Source organism: Actinia tenebrosa, unplaced genomic scaffold, assembly GCF_029948245.1.
Source record: "Actinia tenebrosa isolate PJP-AT-01 unplaced genomic scaffold, QUT_ActTen_1.0 PGA_scaffold0__85_contigs__length_37466705, whole genome shotgun sequence".
Lineage (NCBI taxonomy): Eukaryota > Metazoa > Cnidaria > Anthozoa > Actiniaria > Actiniidae > Actinia > Actinia tenebrosa.
Genome location: NW_028292569.1, coordinates 27,886,699 through 27,910,019, shown reverse-complemented (window position 1 = coordinate 27,910,019; position 23,321 = coordinate 27,886,699). Strand labels below are relative to the sequence as shown.

General features: G+C 36.6%; 4 protein-coding genes across 4 annotated transcripts; 2 read left to right on the top strand and 2 right to left on the bottom strand.

Moving 5' to 3' along the window:
- Positions 1–733: 733 nt before the first annotated feature.
- On the bottom strand, positions 734–4,795 carry LOC116308704 (uncharacterized). The gene is made up of 2 exons (XM_031719181.2): positions 4,662–4,795; positions 734–2,002 (listed from the first exon to the last, which is right to left on the bottom strand). The coding sequence occupies exons 1-2, from the start codon at positions 4,690–4,692 to the stop codon at positions 1,257–1,259; spliced, it is 777 nt and encodes a 258-aa protein (XP_031575041.2). The 5' UTR covers positions 4,693–4,795; the 3' UTR covers positions 734–1,256.
- Positions 4,796–5,465: 670 nt separating this feature from the next.
- Positions 5,466–12,101, bottom strand: LOC116308685 (N-acetylglucosamine-1-phosphotransferase subunit gamma). The gene is made up of 10 exons (XM_031719161.2): positions 12,021–12,101; positions 11,624–11,693; positions 10,542–10,581; positions 10,257–10,293; positions 9,992–10,046; positions 9,792–9,875; positions 8,989–9,085; positions 8,120–8,234; positions 6,828–7,084; positions 5,466–6,039 (listed from the first exon to the last, which is right to left on the bottom strand). The coding sequence occupies exons 1-10, from the start codon at positions 12,088–12,090 to the stop codon at positions 5,731–5,733; spliced, it is 1,134 nt and encodes a 377-aa protein (XP_031575021.2). The 5' UTR covers positions 12,091–12,101; the 3' UTR covers positions 5,466–5,730.
- Positions 12,102–12,520: 419 nt separating this feature from the next.
- On the top strand, positions 12,521–16,726 carry LOC116308683 (DNA excision repair protein ERCC-1). Its single transcript, XM_031719160.2, has 9 exons — positions 12,521–13,002; positions 13,186–13,270; positions 13,762–13,865; positions 14,185–14,284; positions 14,783–14,859; positions 15,291–15,390; positions 15,853–15,924; positions 15,993–16,061; positions 16,615–16,726. The coding sequence occupies exons 1-9, from the start codon at positions 12,542–12,544 to the stop codon at positions 16,702–16,704; spliced, it is 1,158 nt and encodes a 385-aa protein (XP_031575020.2). The 5' UTR covers positions 12,521–12,541; the 3' UTR covers positions 16,705–16,726.
- Positions 16,727–17,796: 1,070 nt separating this feature from the next.
- Positions 17,797–21,035, top strand: LOC116308684 (toxin Bcs III 15.09). Its single transcript, XM_089038780.1, has 4 exons — positions 17,797–18,195; positions 18,498–18,541; positions 20,386–20,427; positions 20,864–21,035. Exons 1-4 carry the CDS (start codon positions 18,182–18,184, stop codon positions 20,992–20,994), a joined length of 231 nt encoding a protein of 76 aa, XP_088894906.1. The 5' UTR covers positions 17,797–18,181; the 3' UTR covers positions 20,995–21,035.
- The last annotated feature ends 2,286 nt before the right edge of the window (positions 21,036–23,321 follow it).

The following is a 23,321-nucleotide window of genomic DNA, read 5'->3' as shown; positions in this document are numbered from 1 at the left end:
TGAATGAATGAATGATTCATAACTTAAAGACGCATCACTCAAATCAAGAAATGAATGAATGAATGAATGAATGAATGAATCATAACTTAAAGACGCATCACTCAAATCAAGAAATGAATGAATGAATGAATGAATGAATGAATGAATGAATGAATCATAACTTAAAGACGCATCACTCAAATCAAGAAATGAATGAATGAATGAATGAATGATTCATAACTTTAAGACGCATCACTCAAATCAAGAAATGAATGAATGAATGAATGAATGAATGAATGAATGAATGAATGATTGAATCATAACTTAAAGACGCATCAAATCAAGAAATGAATGAATGAATCATAACTTAAAGACGCATCACTCGAATCAAGAAATGAAGGAATGAATGAATGGATGGATGAAATATAAATATCATCATCACCACCATCATCATCATTATCACCATCGCCATCATCATTATAATCATCATTATTATCATTATCATCATCATCATCAATATTGTTATTGTTATTCGACATACCAAGTGTGCATAAGATATCGACTATACATTCAAACATACCACACGTTCATTTCTGCAAATAGACTTGGTTAATTATCTTGATTATATACATTCACATATGCTTACATATTTCCTCCATTCTTATGTTTGATATTTGAGGACAAATCTAGGATTTCACTTTAAAAGGTAGGGGTAAATTATTCAGCAAACAAATCAAATAAAGCCTTTATTTTTTATTGGTATCACTTTACACTTATCTTCGAATATTTGCCTCGGCTATAGGAGCCTTGAAGCCCCACATTTGCATTTCGTATGACCGAAAAATGGAACGGCACAGCCACGATAAGAAATAGACGACATTGGTTTGAGCCAATCACAACTCGGGATTAGATATCACTGGTCATCCAATCAAAATTCTCGAATACATCAATGCACGGCACGGCACGCGTTAACGTGTATTTTCCATTGTCATAAAAACTTTTCTTCCTCAAATGTAGATTTCACTTGTGACAGAATCGGACTCGGAAGCAGCTCATGCGCGAAATCGTGAGCACAAGACGAGAAAAAGAATACCTTCCGAATGCTATCTGAAGCGCTTCCGACTCCGATTCGGATTCCTTCTTTGGGTTTTCACTTCTTCCAAAGTTGACTCCGATCCCGAATCCGATTTCCGTCGCTAATGAAAACCAGCCGCCTTTAGGTCCAACCTTTCTATTTTGTAGCTCTAACTCGCCCCTCCTCCTATCTCAGATTAAAATTAATCAGTGACCTCCAAGCCTTGGTTCTCAAAAGACGTAACATTTTGTTTTGCAATTAACGATTCACGATCGTTGTCGGCCAGTTCAGTACCTTCTTCTTTATCACTATTCCTTTCACGAACAGAAAAATCGATTCCAGGATTTTCATCATGTAAATGCTCTTCAGTCATTTCTTCATTTCTCAGTACTGCTAGAGTGAATTTGATTTCGGAGCTGTTGGTGCTTTGGCTATCACAATCGAACCGTTCAGGTGGTACTGGCTTTATTTCTTCGTCACTCTGTTCTTCACTAGAACATTTTGCATTTGTTAAACTTCCATAAACCTCGTTTAAATTATCAGAAATAATTGCATCGCTGTCTGTGATTTTATCCAAATCTGTGATGTCGTTATCCTGAGGCTTTTCCGATGGGCTAAGATGATGATCAGTACTGCTCACTGTTTTAGTCTGCAATTCTTGATCCAATGAAATGTCCGAACATAGGTTAGAGTAGCCTTCACTCAAGCGATCAGTTGTGGGAGAATCAAGGATGGTATTGGAGTACTCTACATCTATGTGCAAAGCATCTAAGCGCTTTATTCGTTGGGCTCGTCTCATTGTTAGTGTCACCTGTCGTGGTTGCTTTCGACGTACGATGTACCAGTAGGCCACGACAACAGCGGCTAAAACGATCAAGGCTGTTATCACGATGGCTGTAACGGCACCACTGTCGAGTGAGTTATGATGTTGGTCAGCGTTTGGTGTCCCTGAAATACAAAATGGTCAATGTTATTATATACATACACCTTTTTTTTTTTTTTAATCGTTTGGAGATCTGAAATCTGAAATCTTAGACCGAGTAGCAAGCTGCAACATATTCAATGCCGAACAACGTAGTTTCCTTTAAGGCCCCGTCCACACTATACCGGATAAATTTGAATCCGAATTTTTATTCATTCGGTTAGGCCTACCGTCCATACTAGTCCGGGCGAATCCGGAACAACTCTTCATCGAAAACGAATTTTTTCGAATACGGTCTCGAGTGGAACAACTTGAAAACGCCGGCGAGCCACATTAGTGTGGACGGAGAACATTTCGTATCCGGAACTTTTCGAATACGATGACGTCATGATTGTCATGGGAACATGGCGGGAAGGCTAAAAATTCACCGCAGGCTCAATTTCAGCTTCGATGCATATGCTCAGATGTGCAATGAAGCGTTTTTGCCGCCTCTGATCGGACTAGTGTGGACGCGTAACATTTTCTCCGTTTTCATGTGTGGACGGAAAACTTATTTTTCGGCTTCGGTGTGAAAGTTGCGGATTCAGATTTATCCGGCATAGTGTGGACGGGGCCTTAGATTGGATTATGAGGCACGAACTTTGAGTAAGAAATGTGATTTTTCATATTTGAGTCTAACCTAAAAGCACAAGTCTTAGATCTCAGACCGACAAGGTTTTTTTGAAGTAGTTGTATACATGCTCGTGATAAACGTATCAGAATAAGGATTTATCCAAGACGGATTGGATGGGCGTATCATAATAAGAATTTAAATAAAAAATGGCTTAAAGAAAGAAGAAACGAAAAATGTATACGGTGGGATTCGAATCCACGTCCATCGTCAAAAATTCCAAAGAAAACCATGCGCTTACCACATGCCATACACGACTTTCAAAAATGGCCGCCAAACTCGGTTGGGACTAGGGACAATTGAATGTAAGCGAGGTAAGTAAGGCCTCACTTCTTAAAGGCCTTCTTAAAGAACTTCTCAGAGGCCTTCTTAGAGAACTCAAATTGGTGAGATGAATGACTTTGACACAAAAAATAGTATTGAGTAGACTTTGTTTACTAATGAGGCCTTACTTACCTCGCTTCCATTCAATTGTCCCTAGTCCCAACCGAGCTTGGCGGCCATTTTTGAAAGTCGTGTAAACCCCCCGACACATCCACATCATTTTTGAGCAAAAGGCATGAACTATAGCCCATGATGGACTTAAATATATACGAAATGTTTGTCGGATCGGGAAAATACATTCAATTTTTCTGATTTAGTTTGTTTACTAATTCAGTGTTAATGATGAATATGAGAGTAATGAGGTATTTGCTGTTTAAAAAATAATATTAGTGTAAAATTATATTTAAGATGCTTGAAAAAATTGAAAATGTCATTTGGATACGAGCATGGGATTCGAATCCAGAGACAGAAATTAAAAAAAAAATCGATTCAATTTTGCCATACCCCCGAGACATCCGCAGAGCTGAGGCGTCGTATGGACTTCGGACCTGACGGCGATTAAATCCTTCTGCCCTTGGGTGTACGAATTACGCAAGAAAATGTTCTAGCCGAAGCATCAGGGGAGAGACCAGCCGGCCCCCAGACCATATCGGCTAATCCCTTGCATCTCTGCCACGCACGGAATCGGTTGAAAGAGTAATGTCAAAAAGTCTAGTCTATTCGGTGCATTGTTTTCACGGCTATTGTTATGCTGATTTACCTGGAACCGTGGTCCAGTGGAAAAAACTTGGGCTTCAATGACACTGAGACAAGTACGGTAGAGTGAGGTTAATACCTGGATGGGTGACCTGAAACTTTTTCCTATTCGAGCCTGTATTTTTTTTCTTTAAATTTTCAAGCCACTCAATCGCACCCGCTGATCTGAATAAAAAATGCTAACCAATCAGAATCAAGAAAAATTGCAAGAAGTGTCACTTCTACTCAGTGAATTATAGGTTTCCAGGTCACCAAACGAAAAAAAGAAAAAAAGTGTTGCTAATAATTAAGTGCTTGACAACAGTGACCTAGTATCAATTCGATTTATATCCAGTTTATTGCAGTGGTGGGCATGTTTTTATTTTTTTGCTGGTAGGTTTTCGCAGGCTTTGACAACTCAAGTTTGCACAACCTCGTCCCAAAGACCCTTTCCTCAACGTGAGAGGGCCCTGGGGACGAGGTTGCAGTTTTGCAGTGATGCCGTTCTATGTATACTATTTTAGATCCCCTGGCGGACCTTTCGATCCACTTTTTGTTACATATTTGTTACATATTTGTTATAGATCGATAAAGTTGAAAATTTTCAACCCTTTGTTTAGCTTTGCCATACATTAAATTGAGACATATTTACCGAACATAGTATAAGATTTTCTTTCTCTGTACATCCTGTGCTTCTAAGAGTCTAAATATGTCATGTCACCGAGCATATTCTTTACCGGAAAAAAATCGAATTCCTCACGGGTGTTTTGGATTAATTCCGTCTAAATTTTTTCTGGTATTTATAAGAGGAATCATAGTGCATGAAGCTCAATTTGTAGAGAATATATCAGTGATTAAGAACACATATATCAGTGATTAAGAACACATATATCAGTGATTAAGGACACATATATCATTGATTAAGAACACACATTTACTAGAATCAAACAGCTTACCTCTAAGTGTTGTTGTATTCTGCGTAGGCATTGTACTTATCAGTCATCGAAGTATATCGTACGATCCAACGAATGTTTATAGTATTGATATATAGTAGAATTCATATAGATTGGATATATCGTTTAGGTTCAGAAGTAACTTTGACCGGTGTTGTTGTTTTTGACAGTCACGTGAAGGTTGTGTCGTGTCCTGACGGTTGCACGGCACCACGCCCCTTAACAATATTATTATTGTCCATCAGTCAACTCACAGCAAGATACGTTGAAGGTAGTTGTCAACAGTTTAAAAATTTTCACTAACTTCGACACCTCATGGAATGTTCATTGCGACCTGACTTGAAATATTGAGCAATTATAAAAAAGTACATTGCAGTCACATCGACAGGGGATGTTACACTGGTCAATGTTCCTTGCAAAACTTGTCTCGCACGTGACAGCGTCGTTGAAATTGAAGCTGCCTATGTGGTAACACCCCTTCAGCAACTTGCGTGACACAACAATTTTTATCGCGCAACACTTCTTGATCTATCTTTGACTACATGGAAGTTTTTTTAATCGGTTGTTGGTCTATATAATGTCTCTCAAAGCGATGTTTTCTGTGCATTTCCGAGTAGTTTTGCTTTAAAATCAAGCGGGAGTCCTGTATTGTGTACACGTACGTACGGACGAAAAGGGACGTAGTAGTCTAAAATTTTCAGTCTGAAGCAAACTTTTTTATAATTGCATCATATTCTTGGTTGGTAACGAATCTCAGGGGGGATGAAATATCATTAGACAAAGCCGCAATGTTGCAAGACGTCACAATAATCTATTGAATAATCTTTAATACATCAATTTGTAAATACTTCAATCGTGACCTAGAGACCTTTCCTTTAGGCGTAATGTTATCCCATTTCAGGCCACGTGTCATTTCCTAGAGTGTTATTTCTTTATTTAACGGGTGTGCACAAGAAGACACATGAATATGAATACAACTCAAACAAAGAAGCTTATTCTCAAGAGAATGACACGTGGCCTGAAATAGGAAAAATATTATGCAGAGGCTAAAGACGTCTTTCAAAACATTCTTTTATATTTCATTTTCTCTCACTGCAGCAGCTGTTGATAGCCTCTTGTCTTGTCTTTCATCCAGTAAACCATCGGAAATTAATAATGTGGGAGTCTCCCTATTCTTTATCGTAGTTCTATTACCAAATCTCAACACTTCAGATTCTTTCTGCTCCTTAGTCACCATATTTATAGAGCTCGTAGTTGGTGTATCATCAGACGTGGAATTGATAGTTTTTACAGTTCCTTCTGATTGCGAAGGTTTATCTTTATCAAATGGAATAACCAATTTTCGCAGCCTTTCTACCTCAGTGTATAGTTCGTCATAGGCCTAGAATTCAACATGAACAAGGTTTAGAAATTATTAGCATTTTCATAATAGACCAAAGTTTATAAATTTGTTCGCTTAAATAGAGGCTTTGCACCATTAAAGGACTGCTCGATGACCAATGCTTTTATAACATATCAAAAGTGTAAAAAAGTCTTCGTTAATCGAGAAAAATTCGAAATGACGAAGTCTCCGACGTCTCGTGCTTCTCCTTACACTTCTTTCGTGTTTACGTCACTTCCTGCGTGCTTTATTACTGAACTGAGCACGGAAAAAGCTGTTTTATTTGTTAAGCAAAACAATAAAAAAATATTTTTTTACCAAAAAGAAATCCAAATTTTGTTCTAACGAAATCTTTATTACATGGCGCACGCTACTCAATCACGTCAGCGTGCACATCCATTTCTGAATGCACACTCGCGCACGCAAATTAACCAATCAGAGCGCGCGTTATATTGTGGCTAATTTATTACACGTGATGGCAGCCATAACAGGAGGCACAACGAAAGTCCTTTTTCCCTGGGAAACTGAATTCTTCCTCATGTAAATCACATTAGACCAGATTCAATTGTTCCTGCCTCCTGCCTCCTGCCATGGCTGCCATCACGTGATGGTGCAACGCCCCTATTGTCAGGACACTTGAGAAGTGTAGTCTAAGAAGCACGCACTCTGCTACGCATCATGCTTGTCGTAACACTTTTCTCGCGTTCTGCTAACCCCCACTTGCTTTATAATTGCAGACAAACATGTGCGCGCGTTTTCTATTTCTTCGCCAAAAGTAACTCACTTACTTGAGAACATTGCTCAATACTAAAGAATTTCCTTTTCTCTTTGACAGTTTCGCCTTTCATCATATTTCCACGATCCTTCTTGTCTTTGCTCCACAGTTTTCCCACTTGTGTCTTGTCGTCTGAGGCAACGAGTCCTTCATTGATGAATAGTTTTCGTCTTCGTTTGTCGTAGCCCTGTAACGTAAGCTCTTCTCTCCATAGATATTCTTCTATTGATTCCCACTGAGTCTGTCCTTTTGGACTTAGTACTGGATATACTGTGAAAACGCGATAGGTTGATACAATTTTTGTGTATCTTTTTAGGGAAGCCAAGAAGTGCAAAAATAAATATAATAAATCACTTTATTTAAGTGTCTAGTCGTTCTAGCGCTTTCGCACTAATTGGGGACACTTTTCGCTCACACTCACTACCACTACATTTAATATTCTATGCACACAACGTTCAACTCACATGTTGATTTTTACGTAGGGAGGAAACCGGAGAACCCGGAGAAAACCCCTCGTAGCATAGGAGAGAACAACACATCAAACAAACTCAATTCACATGTGGTGACCGCAGGGCTCGAACCAGCAACCCAACCCATTGGACTCACAACGGTGAAAGACGACGCGTTAGCCGTGAACGCCGCCCTTGCTACCCTACTGTGCGCTACTAAAGCGCCTTCTTTCACTGATAGGGTCATAGGTTTGACTCTTGGAGCTGCTTTCATATATGAGTATAGTTGCTTGTTGGTCCTCCCCTGTGCTTTGTATCGCTGGATGTCAATCAGCTGATACAAGTCTTTGAATCTCATTATCTGCTCCAAATGGTGTTCAAGCACTGACCACCATGTGCTGTCAACCAGAAAGAATTCTATTGAACATTTGTGATTCAGCTGATGAACATTCCGCACAAGACAGGGAATGACATCGAGTGAAACCTGGCAATATTCGGTGTAGAGGCTTTGCACCATCACATGATGGCAGCCATGACAGGAGGTACAACAATAGAGTCTTTTTCCCCTGGGAAACTGAATTCTTTCCGATGTACATCAGATTAGACCAGATTCAATTGTTCCTGCCTCCTGTCATGGCTGACATCACTTGATGGTGCAAAGGCTCTATAGGCAGCAACAGGAAACCTTACAGTGTATATTCAAACCCCAATCCTCATTCACCACCTTCCTCCCCACCCCTTCCCCATGACTTACCAAGCATGATGTCTACAGTAGATAGTTTTCTAGACAGTCTTCTTTTTTAGGCAGAAACACGAAACCTAACATACAAACCCCAATCCTCATAAAAAGACTTACCAAGCATAGCATCTAGAGGACAAGCTAAAGGAGTTTGGAAATCCATCTGGTATTGACAGGTTCTTGGTTCACTGACTGACAGTATTCCATGTTCATTACCACATCGAAAATATACCTTAGAGGGAATGAAAGGGTTAGCATTTTGCTTCATCCATCCATCTCTCCTTCTATCTTTCCTTCCATCCATTCACAATAGAAAGCTTTAACTATGGAGAACTATTTTCCCATTTCAGACTGCATGCCATTCTCTAGAGTATTATTTCTTTGTTTAATGGTTGAGAAGACACACATGAATACAGATACAACTCAAACAATAGTCGTTAGTCCCTTTCCTAATTCTATGTACACTCAATAAGAATCGTTGTCGGGTTCAGAAGCACAGAACATAGGAGCTGAGACTGATCGGGTCGCCAGTCAGAGCCTGCATCTTATTAACTGTACTTCCCATGTGCCATTTCAGTCTCAGCTTCTATGTTCTATGTTTCTGAACCTGACAACGATTCTTCAATCCACCTTTTCGGTGCTAGCCGTCACGTGGTATAAATTGCGTTGGATTGTTACGGTCACCAAGAAGTTCGGACATTGTTCTCGGATTTCCGTACAAATGTACTGACTTTAAATGAACTATTTACAAGTAAAGTAAAATATCATTTTTCTATCTTGATTGAAGCTTTTCTTATTGCTGTTAAGAGAGCTAACTAAAGAAATCTATCTAAATTTTCTCTTTAAACTCAGTGAATTTGTATGGGAATCCGAGAACGATGTCCGAACTTTTTGGTGACCGTAACACAATCGATCAAAGTGTTTACGACGTGACTGCTATCGCCAAAAAGGTGAATTGAGTGTATACCAGTTTTTGTTTCATATACCTTGGTCTGCCTTGGGTTGCTACCAGGACACAAGTCACCTTCATCCATCAACATGCTATCAAATATGTTGTTCACTATGACCCATCCTTGAAACACCCTAGCAACAGCAAACACACCAACATCACAACTTTAATGTCGTAATGATAAGAATAAGTGAAAAAATAGGTCCTACATGTATCTGAGTTTGATACATTCTCCTACACAAAGCTTTCTCATCTTTCAAATGAAAAATCAAAGGCTCTGGTAACACATAAATCGACCGTTAGTTTGATTGGTTTATTAATAAATTTTTTGCATAATCATCTGTTTCCAATTCGCTAATTTTACAGTCAACAGTTGAAATTTGAATACTTTAGCACACGTATGATGGTCTCGCGAAATCACTGAATGTTAATCACAGACAAATAAACATTACTGTTCCATAAACAATGTATAAACAAGCTTGGTTGTTTTTCTTGTAAAGAAAAAAAATGGTTTGATTTTATACCGGAAGTCAGAATAAGTGGAGCATGTGCATATCTGATGACCTAGAATCTGGGTCTTCCAGTTTGTGTGTTACCAAAGCCTTTGATATTTTGGTGAGAAGGGTCAGGGTACGAGAATGAGTTCGACAAACATGATGTATTATCAATGGTCTTCATTGGGTACAAAGGGTAATTACTTACAGGCCTGTAGAACCTGTTGGCAATAATTTATTATGGCCTAGCTTTGTCCAACGGCACGAGGTACTGCAAGCTGAACAAAAGTTGTTTGTACCCAAGCTAGACCAGAATGCACTATGTTATAGTTAGACTGTCCCTTACCCAAGTATTCCTGAAAAAGCATTCCATCTCACTGTCTGCTCTCTTTGTGTTATATTATGGAAAGGGCAGAGCTCATATTTATAGCTGAAAAAATATATACATTCATGATGTAAGCTTAATATAAGCAGCCCATAATGACTTGATGGTGTGTCATATAGTATAATATTGGTCAGGATTTAAGTGTAAAGGAAATTTCTTACCCATTCTCAATAAATGAAAAGCACTTTCCATCAAGTACAGATAAATGTGGAGGCCCTGAAAGAAAATCAAATATACTTTGCAGCAATACAACATTTATTTGATAACAAAATAAATATTATTGATAATTATATCACCTAAAGTATTAAAGGGTGCAGGTGCACTACCACTACATCACACTTTATTTCATTCTTTTCTATATTATTAGTATTTTCCTTCTCTGAATCAAAAGTTTAAATTTTGATAATCTTTATAATAATGTCATACCTGAGAAGGGAATTGGTTCGGTACGAGGCTCTAGCACCTGAAAAAAGAAATGACCAATTTGCTAAACAAACTCAAGAGAAAACAATTCACAATGTGTAGTTCCAGAAATTATCCCTCCCTCCCCCAGGAAAATTTGGAATTTCCAAGGGATAAGGGGGTGGGGTCTGAGAAAGAACAAAATTACAGAGTTACAGAGTTTGTGTGGAAGAAAATTGGAATTTCCAAGGGTAGAGGGGGGGTTCTTTCAAATATTACTTAAATAATTTACATTGATTGCTCATATACCTTGGAGTGAATTGTTTGATGTTGTTGGTAGTATGTATTTCTGCAATTATAACAAAACAAAATAGTTTCTGTTGTTAAGAATTTTTTGGTTGATTGATTCTCTTTCTGACTCAGATGTTTTTTATACATTTACTGTGTAATGGCTGCCAGAGACACCAAATTGCTAGGCAATTAACTAACTGCATGATTGAGACAGCATTTGCAACAGGGAAACTGGGCAATACACTGCTGTCAATCAGATTATGTAAAGATACCGAACAATTTTTTTGATTGACAATAGTCTACTGCTGTACATTGCACAACAAGGGAAACAGTGGGATTTGAGGGTTTTTCTCTAAATTCTCAGCTTTCCTTGCTCTACTAAACACACTAAATCACAAATTCTAAATTCTTAGCTTTTTCTTTATAATCATATTATCCATCTTATTTATTTATTCCTTTAAAGTGCATATGACACGAAAAAATTTTAGTGTTAAAAATGTGTATTTTATTGGCATGAATAAGAATATCACGGTTAAATTTGTTTCAAAAATGTATTTCTCTAAAAATTCAAGAAAATTTAGCACAAGTTGTGACGTCATTTTGTTTACAAGTCTCCAGGTTTAGTTACAAATACACGAAATATGTTTGAATGTAGAATCTTAATTTCAGGTAGTACACTTTTCAGTTCCCCAACATTTGAAGAGTACTACGTAAGCTATCAAATGAAGCTGAATAGAATATTCCTTTTGTTGTTATTTTATACAAATTACAATTTATATTTAGTGCATTACTACGGAATCTAGAGTACGTGTCAACAAAATGACGTCACAAATTGGGCTTAATTTTCTCACATATCTCAAGAAATAAGCTTTTGAAACAAATTTTATTACGATATATTTATTGTTATTAACAAACTATACATTTTAAACGATGAAATGTTTTCGTGTCATATACACTTTAACGTATGTTACTAAGCGCTTAGAACAGACTTGTATAAGCGCTATATAAGCCATATATATTATATTATTATAATATATTATTATTAAATCTAATTATTAAATCTGTGAGTAATCTGTGTCTAGTCTAAACCTATTACTTACACTCCTCTGTAAGCTGCAGGTTCTTCTACAATCTTAACAGGAACATTCTTAGCTTTAATGGTTAAAAATCCTGAAAAGCATAACAAATATTGCCAAAGATGCCAAAGGCAATGTACCTGTACTTTGGATAAATGCGTTTACATGCGTTTAAACTAATTAAGTATTTTTTTTTATAAATTATGCAAAATTAAATAATGGTTTGCATAAGAATGCTACAATATCCAATTATTTTATCCTTTTTCTTTACTTTATGTAAGCCTAATTTTTCAAGTAACAAAAAACAAATCCTTCTGTATTGAGTTCAATTTAATGCTGGGAAATGATTTTTTTTTCTCGCCAATTTATACCAGAAAGAAATTAGACATAAAATATTAATGAATGCAGAAGTAAAACTTACCTAAAGGAGCATAAAAGACTAAAATCATGAAGAAATATTTCATGAACTTTTGAATCAACTCGTCCGCCATCTTTGTTTTGATCAAATGAGTCAGCTGAGTAGTTGACCACAGGAGGCCCAAGCTATTAGGAAACGACTTCCGGGTCCAAAACAAAAAGCACTTCCATATATAATACTTTTTTTTTTTGCTTTCCTTCGTGAAATAATTCATTTTCTAAAGTCCTAATAGTTTCAGGTAGATTTTAAACCATTGAGAAAACATTTTGCTTTACTTCGGCGGTTTTTGCGAACATTTGGACCCGGGAATACGTCACAACTTTTGAACAGCTCTCATCCGAAAAGAAATTAAATCACCGTATATTCTAGTTAACTGAAAAATATTTATATGTACTGTGTTCTTTTTGCTGTTATTTGTCTCTGTAAGCGATTTGGAACCAATCTGATAATATTTAGTATATTTACGGGCGTTTAAAAACCTACATATAAAACTACTTTTCTTGGGCTTCCTGTGTTTTTAAAAGATGGCGGCAAAAAAGAAGTTCAACATTCCAACAGTTGATGAATTAGAGGAAAAAAAGACCCCACAAATCGCCTCTAAGAGAGCATTTAAGCTCTTTCGGAGGATAAATGATACCAATAAACCTGCTGGTGACGAAGAGAGCTTTCGAAAAGGTGATATTCATGAAAAAAATAGTGTAAATAAGGAAACAAGTAAACAACGTGAAACATGTCAGTCGAGAACCAACTTAGAATCAAGCGAGCAAAATTTGGTAAAACAAGCCAGTAGTTCTTCAGATAAAGCCGTCACGAGTTGCACTACAGCAACCACAAACTTTAGTACCGCAAGTTGTAATAAAACTGGAGGTGACTTGACATCGAGGGACGCAGAAAATAATGTGGGAAAGTCATTCAAAGACACATTTGCTTTTCTTAAAAATACTCGACATTATGAAGAAGCTGAAGCCAAAATGAAGGAAATTGAGTAAGTGATTTTAGGGACCATTAATAGTTTATAGGTTAGGTGGGAGTCTATGTTGAGTTTTAAATTTTTTGGTAGCACCCTAACCCTCCCCCTCTGGCCTCACTTCTCACCTGCCTGCCTGCCTGCCTGCCTGCCTTCTTGCCTGCCTAATATTAATATGGGGTAAAATTTTCAACCACTCAGGTCTAATAAATCTGCAGCCAGCAAGGTGAAGCCCACCATCCCCAGTAAACCAAAACCAAATGCTATACAAGTCAACCCAAGACAGGTAGGCTTTATGCAATGGGTTTGAAAATCGGCCCAACATATCTACACCTTACAGTGGAATTTCATTATCTTGAACCTTTAAAGTGCAAATAAACCCTTCGATAATACTTTCAGTACTGATTCTACATGAAGTAAATAGTTGAATGGTAAAATATTTCTTGATTTGACTGATGCATCTCTAAGTTTTCTATTCTTAGTTGAGCGTCCTTATAAATATATTAATATACACACATGACTGTAACCGAATAACTAATAAGTGAATCATTACGGTACGAAAGTATGGTAAGTGGTCGGTAAGTGGTCAGCAAGGTAACGGTTAATTACAGTCGGCAAGGTAACAATAATTAAGGTAATGCATGGTAATGGTACATGGTCAGCCAACTGAGTTACAGACCACTTACCGTACAGTGCAGATTGTTCAGTATTACTCTTCCCATAATTGCCCCCCCCCTCCCCCCTGATGTTAATTCTTACTTTTTTTGTCAATCAAAGAAAGGTAACCCAGTGTTGAAATTCATTCGTTGTGTTCCCTGGGAGTACAGTGATATTATACCTGATTATGTCATGGGTGCAACAACATGTGCTTTGTTCCTAAGGTACGTGTTGTCAAACTACCTTAAACTACTGTAAACTACGTTGTTAAGCCTCATTCACACTTACTAGTGATATAAGCACAAGCATGAGAGAAAGTTGAAGACCATATGCAAATATATTGTTCCCAAAAAAACTATGCAATATATCACTTTAAAAGGGGGGTTGTAGCCCAGTCGCCCACCCCACAATCTGCCCCTGAGATCTATGAATTTCGATCCTCGATTTGGAGCCATGTTGTTTCGTGGTCATCTTTTGTGTGATTCTGCAATTGCTTTTTTTAATATTTTAAAAATCTTTCTTGTATTTTTTTATTCAATTCAGCTTACGCTATCATCACTTCAATCCAAACTACATCCATGATAGGCTGCGACTTTTGGGGAAAAGTTATGAACTAAGAATTCTTTTAGTACTTGTTGATGTTGTAAGTCTTAAACAGTTTTAATTTGATTTATAATAGTTTAGGATCATTACTCCCCTTCTGGTGCTTTTCTCTGAAGTTTGCTTTCCATTAATACATACAATAATAATATTCAATAATCCTGTTCGAAGTTCCCTGCACCATCTCGAAAGGTAGCCGTGACTTTGCATCGAAACGAAACAAACTGTGAGCTTGCAATGATAGAGAATCTTTTAAACACCTTGGACAATTATTCATGTGTTTCTATCTTTGCAAGCTCACCATTCATTTCACTTCAATGCAAAGGCACGGCACAGGAGAGAATAACACAAACTCAACTCTCATGTGCAGTGTGGGTTTTTGCGTTATTTATGTCATACATGCGGCGAAGGAATTTTTTAAACTACTCTAATCATAAATCTCACTTTCTGATTGGTGGATGTGCATGCTTTATGAGACCACACAGCATGCATAGATTTTCTTCTTTTTTCCATTTGTTTTGAAATGCTTCTTTTATATTAGAAAGACCCTCATCAAACGTTAAGAGAGTTAGCCAAGATGGCTATCATGGCAGATCTTACCATGATGTTAACATGGAGGTAAGTAAAGTAATATTGATATGATGTTAGTTTGATGCGACCTCTATTCTATTATCATTACAAACATCATCATCATTATCTCCATCATCATATCATCTTCCTCATCATAACCATGATCATCACCATTCTCATCATCATCATCATCGTCAATCATCATCATCATCATGGATCATCAATACTATCATCATTATCTTCATCATCATTATCATGATCATGGTCAATCATCTTTGTCAATCATCTTCATCAATCCTCATCACTATACAATCATCATCATTATCAACATCACTATCATCATCACCATCATGGTCATCATTATCATCACTATCATCAATCATAGCAGCATCACCAACATCACCACCATCCTCTAAGTCATCAGTCAAGAGAAGAGCACATTATCTTTTTACATATATTTATGTATTTTCTGTTGACAGCTCAGAAGAAGCTGGCAAATATTTAGAAACCTACAAAGTATATGAAAATAAGCCGGTTGATGCGTTACAAGGGCAAAATGATGGTGATCATTTCTCTAAAGTAAGTACTTTGTTATGATGTTGATGTGGATGATTTGGATAATGATGATGGTGGTGTTTCTGATAATGATTGATGATAATGATGATGGTGGGGTGGTGATGATGATGATGGATGATGATGATGATGGTGGTGGGGTGGTGATGATGATGATGGATGATGATGATGATGATGGTGGGGTGGTGATGATGATGATGGATGATAATGATGATGGTGGGGTGGTGGTGATGATGATGATAATGATGATGGTGGTGCTTGTGGTGATGATGATGGTATCGGGAAAGACAACGTTGGTGATGTTAATGATGATAAAGATATTGCTGGTATGATGATAATAGCGTTTGTATGATGATGATGATTGATGACTGATGATATTGAAGATACTACTACTTAATGATCACCATCATCTTCCTCCCTTGTGATCACATGTACGCTTAACAAATTCCCTTTTAAAATCCATTTCAGCTTCAAGATTGCCTAACGACAGTTAAAGGCATAAACAAGACTGATGTCCTAACCTTGAACTCTACATTCGGGGTTCGTATCATCAAACTTGACTGCCATAACTTCTCGTTGCATGTTACTAATGTTACATATATTTCTAGACTCTAGCAGAAGTAACGAAAGCTCCAAAAGATGATCTAATATTCCTGCCTGGCTTTGGTCCTTTGAAAGTAAGCTCTCTCAATACACTGAAATCTTAACTGTTTTATTTTTCGCATGAAAAAGCGCGCGGAAAAAAATTAACTAAGGAATGACGTGAGCGTTTTAATGTTGGTCAATGAGAGATTGTGTTAAGCCCTGGCTAAACGAGGAAACATGTTTACCGCGCTCATGTTTCCTCGATGTTTCCCAGTTTAGCCACATACGAAACATTGCTGCGTGCAACAAATTTTGCTTCCAAGACGCATAAAATGTTTTTGCTGTGCGGCAGAAACATTTCATGTTTCCAAGACGCATGGAAACATTGTTTTCCGATGTTTTCTGACAGTTTTGCCACCTTAGGAAACATTTAGGGAAACATGTTTCCTCGTTTAGCCAGGGCCTTAGAACGAAGTCATCTGCCATCAAACCCATTTTCACGTAACAAAAAAAAACAACTACAAAACAGATAACATTTTGTCGTTTTTGACTCTCTATCAGGTATTGGGTGAATGTTTTCAGCCAATTATTAGCGAGTTAATGAATAGATCGTAGGTCATAATACTGAATATTTGTTTACTGCAGGCCAAGAGGCTTCACGGCATATTCCATGAACCATTCCTCGCCAAGAAAAAGAAATCAGAGGACGATGTTTCTACGGTGAACACTGGTTAAATTTATGGGATGGAGGATGGGGTGTGGAAGGGGAGGGGAGGGAAGGGGGATATTGTAACAAGATAAAAATGTTGAATATATTTTTGAAATTTAAAATGTTTGTTCAGGTTAATAAGTTTTTTTATTGGTGGGTGGGGGGGGGGGGGTGGGGGGCTTTGGAAGGAAGGGACATCAGTAAAAATGTAATCATTTTGTTGAGGGTCAAACCTTTATATTTTGACGAAAGCTAGTTTCTTGTTGGCTACAGCCATTTTTTTAGAGTTTACTGCGAACAACCCACCCTAACTCCCTCCACTCCCCCCCCCCCCCCCCCCCCCCTATAAACAAAAGAAAAAAGAAAAAACAAATTCAGACATTGAAATGAGAAAATTTCGAGAATCTTATTCGTACAACTCTCAGCTCACATGCTGAGAAGGGAAAACCTTGGAGAAAACTTGGAGAAAAACCTTTGTGGCTCTGGAGGACTGCCCTCGTGGCAAGGGAGAGAACAACACATCAAACAAACTCGTGTTGGTTTTTACGAAGGAAGAAAAACCGGAGAACCTGGAGAAAATCCCTCGTGGCAAGGAAGAGAAGCAACATAGCAAACAAACTCAACTTGCATGTTAATTTTTACGAAGAGAGGAAAACCAGAGAACCTGGAGAAAAAACCCTCGTGGCAAGGAAGAGAAGCAACATAGCAAACAAACTCAACTTACATGTTAATTTTTACGAAGAGAGGAAAACCAGAGAACCTGGAGAAAAACCCTCGTGGCAAGGAAGAGAAGCAACATAGCAAACAAACTCAACTTACGTGTTAATTTTTACGAAGAGAGGAAAACCAGAGAACCTGGAGAAAAACCCTCGTGGCAAGGGAGAGAACAACGCAGCAAACAAACTCAACTCACGGGTTGATGGAGAGAGGAAAACCAGAGAACCTAGAGAAAAACCCTCGTGGCAAGCGAGAGAACAACACAGCAAACAAACTCAACTCACAGGTTGATGGAAAGAGGAAAACCAGAGAACCTAGAGAAAAACCCTCGTGGCAAGGGAGAGAACAACGCAGCAAAAAAAAAAAAAAAAAAAAAAAAAAAAAAAAAAAAAAAAAGAACTCAACTCACACATATCTATTTTTATGGAGAAGTAGAAACCAGAGAAGTTTGACGAAAGACTTTCGTGACAAGGAAGGAAAAAACAACGCATCACTGAACAAACTTAGCTCTCATGTAGTCCAGACGAGAATAGAATAAACTTTCATCATCCCAGGCGTGCGCATACATCTTTTTAAAATGTAGCCGTGTTACTCTTAGATCCATACACGTAAGCACTTCAGACGATATGGGTGGAACCCAATTAATGTAAAGTGCACGTGTCGATCAACGAACAATTAAAACTTCTCTATGGGACCAGAATACCACTTTTCTTCAGTTTCACGTTTCTATTGAACAAGCAAGCTTCCAAAGCGTAGTGCCTTTTCACAAAAGAGACTAAAGACAAGATGAAATCTTTCAGGTAACTATATTTTTTCTTCTGGCGAGATTTTACCTTTTTTACCTCTCTTCGACATTTTGAACGAGAGTTGTTTCAAACGTCAGTTTTATGGAATCCTGAATTCGATACAACCTCGCAGATCGAATTCATTTGGAATCCTGAAACAACCTCTGGGCTGATCTAAGTCAGGGCATGGCTAACTAACAGATCAAACCCTGAAACAACCTCTGGGCTGATCTAAGTCAGGGCACAGCTAACTCACAAATCGAACCTCTTTAAAACCTATTTCTTTCTCTTTAGAACTTTTTGTATTTCATTCCTAGGATGTTGTTTCTGTGTGTGATCTTGGTTCTATGGACGAAAGAAGGTAAATTTAAGTCAAATTTATCCTTAGAGATTTGCAAGCACTAGGTACTAAACGCGAGGTATAACTGATAGCCAGCTAAATTCGACAAATGCATAATATGGACATCACCACATTTATTTTTATTTTCATTTCATAATGATATCATACGAGGATCCAATCAAAAAGAAAGGGCGTTCAACAGTCTGGCTCAAAAACGCCAAATAAAATTATTGCCAATTTGAAAAAAAAAAAGAGAATTTTCCATCAGGAATAAAAATAAATTAATATTTTAAAAAGTACTTTTTCAATCAAAGTAAAAGCGCAGTATCTCTGCTAGTTGAAAAATGCAATCGCTTTATTTGAATGGTTAACTACAGAATTTCAAGTTGAAAAATGTCGTACTTTACTACAAAATTACAAGTTGAAATGAATGATCGGATCTTTTGATTAATTAATCCGCGAAAAGAGACGAAAATTGCAAATTTAATTTGTCGGAAGCTGGCTCCCTTGAAAAAGGTTTTCTTTTTTTAATTGAACTTTGATATGAAGATAGCAGTCAGTGCTCGAGTGATTGGTTTTATTACTTGTCTTAAATTATGATTTATACTTATATGCTATTCCTAGATCCTATCCTATAGATTGACGCGGAAACAAATTGGTTATGTTGTATATTTCTTCCCCTAAGACATAGAGGATATTACATGGGCGCGCGGAGATACGAATTTTATCTTCGAGTGTTCAATTGATATCTCAAGAGTGAGCGCAGCGAACGAGTGAGATATCTAAATTGAACACGAGAAGATAAAATTCGTATCTCCGCGCGCCCATGTAATGTTCTGTTTATTATATAGATATCGATGAAACTTAAATAAAACAAAAGCTCAAAAATTCTTTATTAATATAGCAAGCCGATTCAACAGCGATATCTTCACGTGTGAAAGATATGGTATCTTCCACTGGTGAAAGATATCAAGTTTTCGACACTAGAGAAAACCTGGTATTTCATCGATATCTATATAATAAAATACTACAATGTATTGCAATGTCATCTCGACCTAGTTTTTTCCAGTCCACATACAGTCAACGACCACCCGACTGACTTGATAATCAAGCCAATTCCCCCCCCCCCCCCCCCCCAAAAAGGGGACAATTGAGCGATCAAAGTCTACTCAGAACGTTTTTTTGTGTCAAATTCATTCATCTCACCAATTCGAGTTCTTTTAAGCGTCTCTTGAAGTAAGGGTGAATGACTTTGACACAAAAGATCGTACTGAGTAGACTTTGTTTACTGAGGCCTTTCTGACCTCGCTTCCATGCAATTGTCCCTAGTCCAACCGCGTTTGGCGACCATTTATGAGAAAGGTGTATAGACCTTCATATCTATACACACTCAATGGTGATTTTTATAATCCCCCACGCACTAACGACAACACAATTGTAGTTTAGGGACTAGTTAGATTAGTTATGTTAGATTCAGTTAGGTTGAAAAGGTCCTAATAAACGGACGAAACTAGTCCCTAAACAACAATTGTGTAGTTGTTAGTGCGTGGGTGATTATAAAAATTACCATTGAGTGTGTATAGATATGAAGATAAGCAAGTCCTTCAATGTCTCGATTGAAAAGTTATCAAGAAAAGGTGTATAGACCTTTTCGGGTTTAACGGTTGCACATGAGAAGACACATAAATATTAATACAACTCAAGCAAAAAATCTTGTTCTTAATAGAATGAAACGTGCTCTGAAATGGGCAAACATTACACCCAAGGTAAAAGGGCCAACTCAATAGTCTGACCGACCGACCGACCAATTTACTGAACTATAAAAGGGGATGATGCATGTATTAATTACAATGATGTATTAACAGTGATGAGCTATGAAGATGGGCCAGAAAACGACCAGGGTACAGGTGAGAATGCTAGCAGACACCTTGACTAAGGACAGTGACCTGAACCCAGCCGGTCCCAGTGATGAACCATGGGGAAATCCAAAGTTGGTGATTCTTTTTCATATTCCCAGTGACCTAAATCCCGGTCCTAGTGATGAACCATGGGGAAATCCAAAGCTGGTGATTCTATTTCATATTCCCAGTGACCTTAATCCGGGTCCCAGTGATAAACCTTGAGGAAATCCACAGTGACCTTAATCCGGGTCTTAGTGTTGAACCTTGGGGAAATCCAAAGCTGGTGATTCCATTACCCATTCCCAGTGACCCAAATCCCGGTCCTAGTGATGAACCTTGGAGGAATCCCATGTTGGTGATTCTGTTTCCCTGATAAGAAGAATTCTAAATCCCAATTCAAGTGAACAGGACTGACGTACTTCGTTTTTGTTTGTTTTGATAGCCTGTACTGGACAACATGCCCACAGCTTTTGCCTGAATGGAGGAACATGCAGACATATCCAATCGCTGGGAGAATATTACTGCATTTGCCCGAGTCCTTATACTGGCCACAGGTGTGACAAGAAACACTGAGCATAACTTGAAGAGAAGAATAAAAAAAGAGTTTGATAGCCTTTCTTTTTTCCTTTTTTTTTTTTTTTTTTTTTTTTTTTTTTTTTTTTTTTCTTATTTATTTTATTTTATTTTATTTTTATTTTTTTATTTTTTTTTTTTATTTTATTTTATTTTATTTTATTTTATTTTATTTTATTTTATTTTATTTTATTTTATTTTATTTTATTTTATTTTATTTTATTTTATTTTATTTTATTTTATTTTATTTTGTTTTGTTTTATTTTATTCATTCTCTTTGTATTTATTCACTTCCATATTGCATTTTCCTTTCTTTTTGTTTCATTCTTTCTCGTTCGTTCGTTCTTCCTTCCTTCCTTTCTCTCTCTTACTATTTCATTTATTCCTTTCTTCAATCGTGAGTGGGCCTTGGCAATGCGATAAAAGGAATATATATTTTTTACCACATACACTTTGAACATCCATGTCTCGTTGCATATATATAATCTACGATTCTAAACTTTTTATTTTGTTTTGTTTTAATTTAATTTCATTTCATTTCATTTTATTTCATTTTATTTCATTTTATTTCATTTTATTTCATTTTCATTTTATTTCATTTTATTTTATTTCATTTTATTTTATTTTATTTTATTTTATTTTATTTTATTTTATTTTATTTCATTTCATTTTATTTTATTTTATTTCATTTTATTTTATTTTATTCATTCTCTTTGTATTCATTCATTTCCATATTGCATTTTCCTTTCTTTTTGTTTCATTCTTTCTCGTTCGTTCTTTTTTCCTTCCTTCCTTTTTTTCTCATTTATTTCATTTATTCCTTCCTTCAATCGTGAGTGGGCCTTGGCAATGCGATAAAATATTTGAATATGGAATATATTTTTTACCACATACACTTTGAACATCCATGTCTCGTTGCACATATATGAGCTACGATTCTAAACTCGTCATTTCATTAATATTGGAACATTCGGTTTTGGTAAAGAAAACAAAAAGAGAAAAAAGACACTTAAAAGGTGGAAATCTTGGGGCTGACGGATTACGTGTTTGAAAATGCGGTCTTTTGAATTTTTGTTATCAGTTTAACTTCCATTTAAGTTTTCAAGAAGTACATATCGCAGGAGACTTTTGCACGATGACGTCATTTCCCTCTATTACCAGACTTCCTTGCACACTTTCTTTTGTTCAGTTATAACTAGCACCAATTCTCATGAGGGAATACAAATTCAAATAAGAAAGAAAATTCGCGAAGCATCATGGTAGTGGGAGTCAAATGACGCCATTATGCAAACGTCCATGTTTAAGGACCAGCTTGATATAGCGTTTTTGCACGCAAGACCTTTTAAGAGCTTTTGGCGCTTCCATTTACTGTATTAATAAACTCAACGGAGAAAAAGCTCCGCGCATATTTACATGCTAATAGAAAGATAAAATGTTTTTTTTTTTTTTTTTTTTAAACTTCTTTGCAAAGCAGATTTAGCACCGTGCTCTGCTCACTAATACAGCACAGCTGCAAAGTTAATAAATGAATAAATAAATAAAAATAGATAAATAAAAGGTTATTCTAAAAATTGATATAATTAATCAAGAACTTATGGCCAGTTAAAAAGTTATAGAATAAATGAAATAAAATAATTGAACGAATTAAGTATAAAAATCCCTGGTTCAAATTCTTATATGCATTATATACATTACATATATTCTTATTTCTCTCGTTGAAAAATATTTCACCACTGAAGATAAACTTCATATCTTCGCGCCACCGTGTGATATCCTCTATACACAAATATATACATGTATCTAAGCAAATAAAGTGTCATTAATCCACTGTTATTTGACAAATAAAACAGCTTTTTCTGTTCTCCGTTCAGTAATAAAGCACGTAGGAATTGAGGTAAGCACGAAAGAAGTGTAAGGAGGAGCACGGGCCGTAGGCGAGTGCTCAGTTCTCACACTTTTTAAGTGCTTACGGCGCTTCCTAAGTGCTTTATTACTAAATGGAGCACTGAAAAAGCTGTTTTATTTGTTTTATTATATAGGTACTAATTTTTAAATTTAAAATTTATTTACATGAAAAGAAAGACGATGTTTATATCTTTGAAAAGAGGACCACATACAAAAATACGGCAGCCACAGCACTACACTCTTCACATATAAGTGATTTTGAAAATGCAAATTTTTCTTCTGTCCTTTAATTTTGTGTTTTATATATTTAATTTTTTATTTTTTTTTATTTTTTTTTCTTTTGTTTTTCTTTTGTTTTGTTTTTGTTTTTGTTTTGTTTTTTTGTTTTTGTTTTGTTTTTTTTTGTTTGTTTGTTTGTTTTT

Coding starts and splice junctions, on each gene's coding strand:
- LOC116308704 (XM_031719181.2), bottom strand. CDS start 4,692: ATGCCTACGCAGAATACAACAACACTTAGAG. Junction 2,003..4,661: donor GAATACAACAACACTTAGAG/GTAAGCTGTTTG, acceptor TTTGTATTTCAG/GGACACCAAACGCTGACCAA.
- LOC116308685 (XM_031719161.2), bottom strand. CDS start 12,090: ATGGCGGACGAGTTGATTCAAAAGTTCATGAAATATTTCTTCATGATT. Junction 10,294..10,541: donor ATCAAACAATTCACTCCAAG/GTATATGAGCAA, acceptor TTCTTTTTTCAG/GTGCTAGAGCCTCGTACCGA. Junction 10,047..10,256: donor CGAACCAATTCCCTTCTCAG/GTATGACATTAT, acceptor ATTTTCTTTCAG/GGCCTCCACATTTATCTGTA.
- LOC116308683 (XM_031719160.2), top strand. CDS start 12,542: ATGGCGGCAAAAAAGAAGTTCAACATTCCAACAGTTGATGAATTAGAG. Junction 14,285..14,782: donor TTTTAGTACTTGTTGATGTT/GTAAGTCTTAAA, acceptor CTTTTATATTAG/AAAGACCCTCATCAAACGTT. Junction 16,062..16,614: donor CTGGCTTTGGTCCTTTGAAA/GTAAGCTCTCTC, acceptor TGTTTACTGCAG/GCCAAGAGGCTTCACGGCAT.
- LOC116308684 (XM_089038780.1), top strand. Junction 18,542..20,385: donor GGTTCTATGGACGAAAGAAG/GTAAATTTAAGT, acceptor ATGTATTAACAG/TGATGAGCTATGAAGATGGG. Junction 20,428..20,863: donor AGAAAACGACCAGGGTACAG/GTGAGAATGCTA, acceptor TTGTTTTGATAG/CCTGTACTGGACAACATGCC.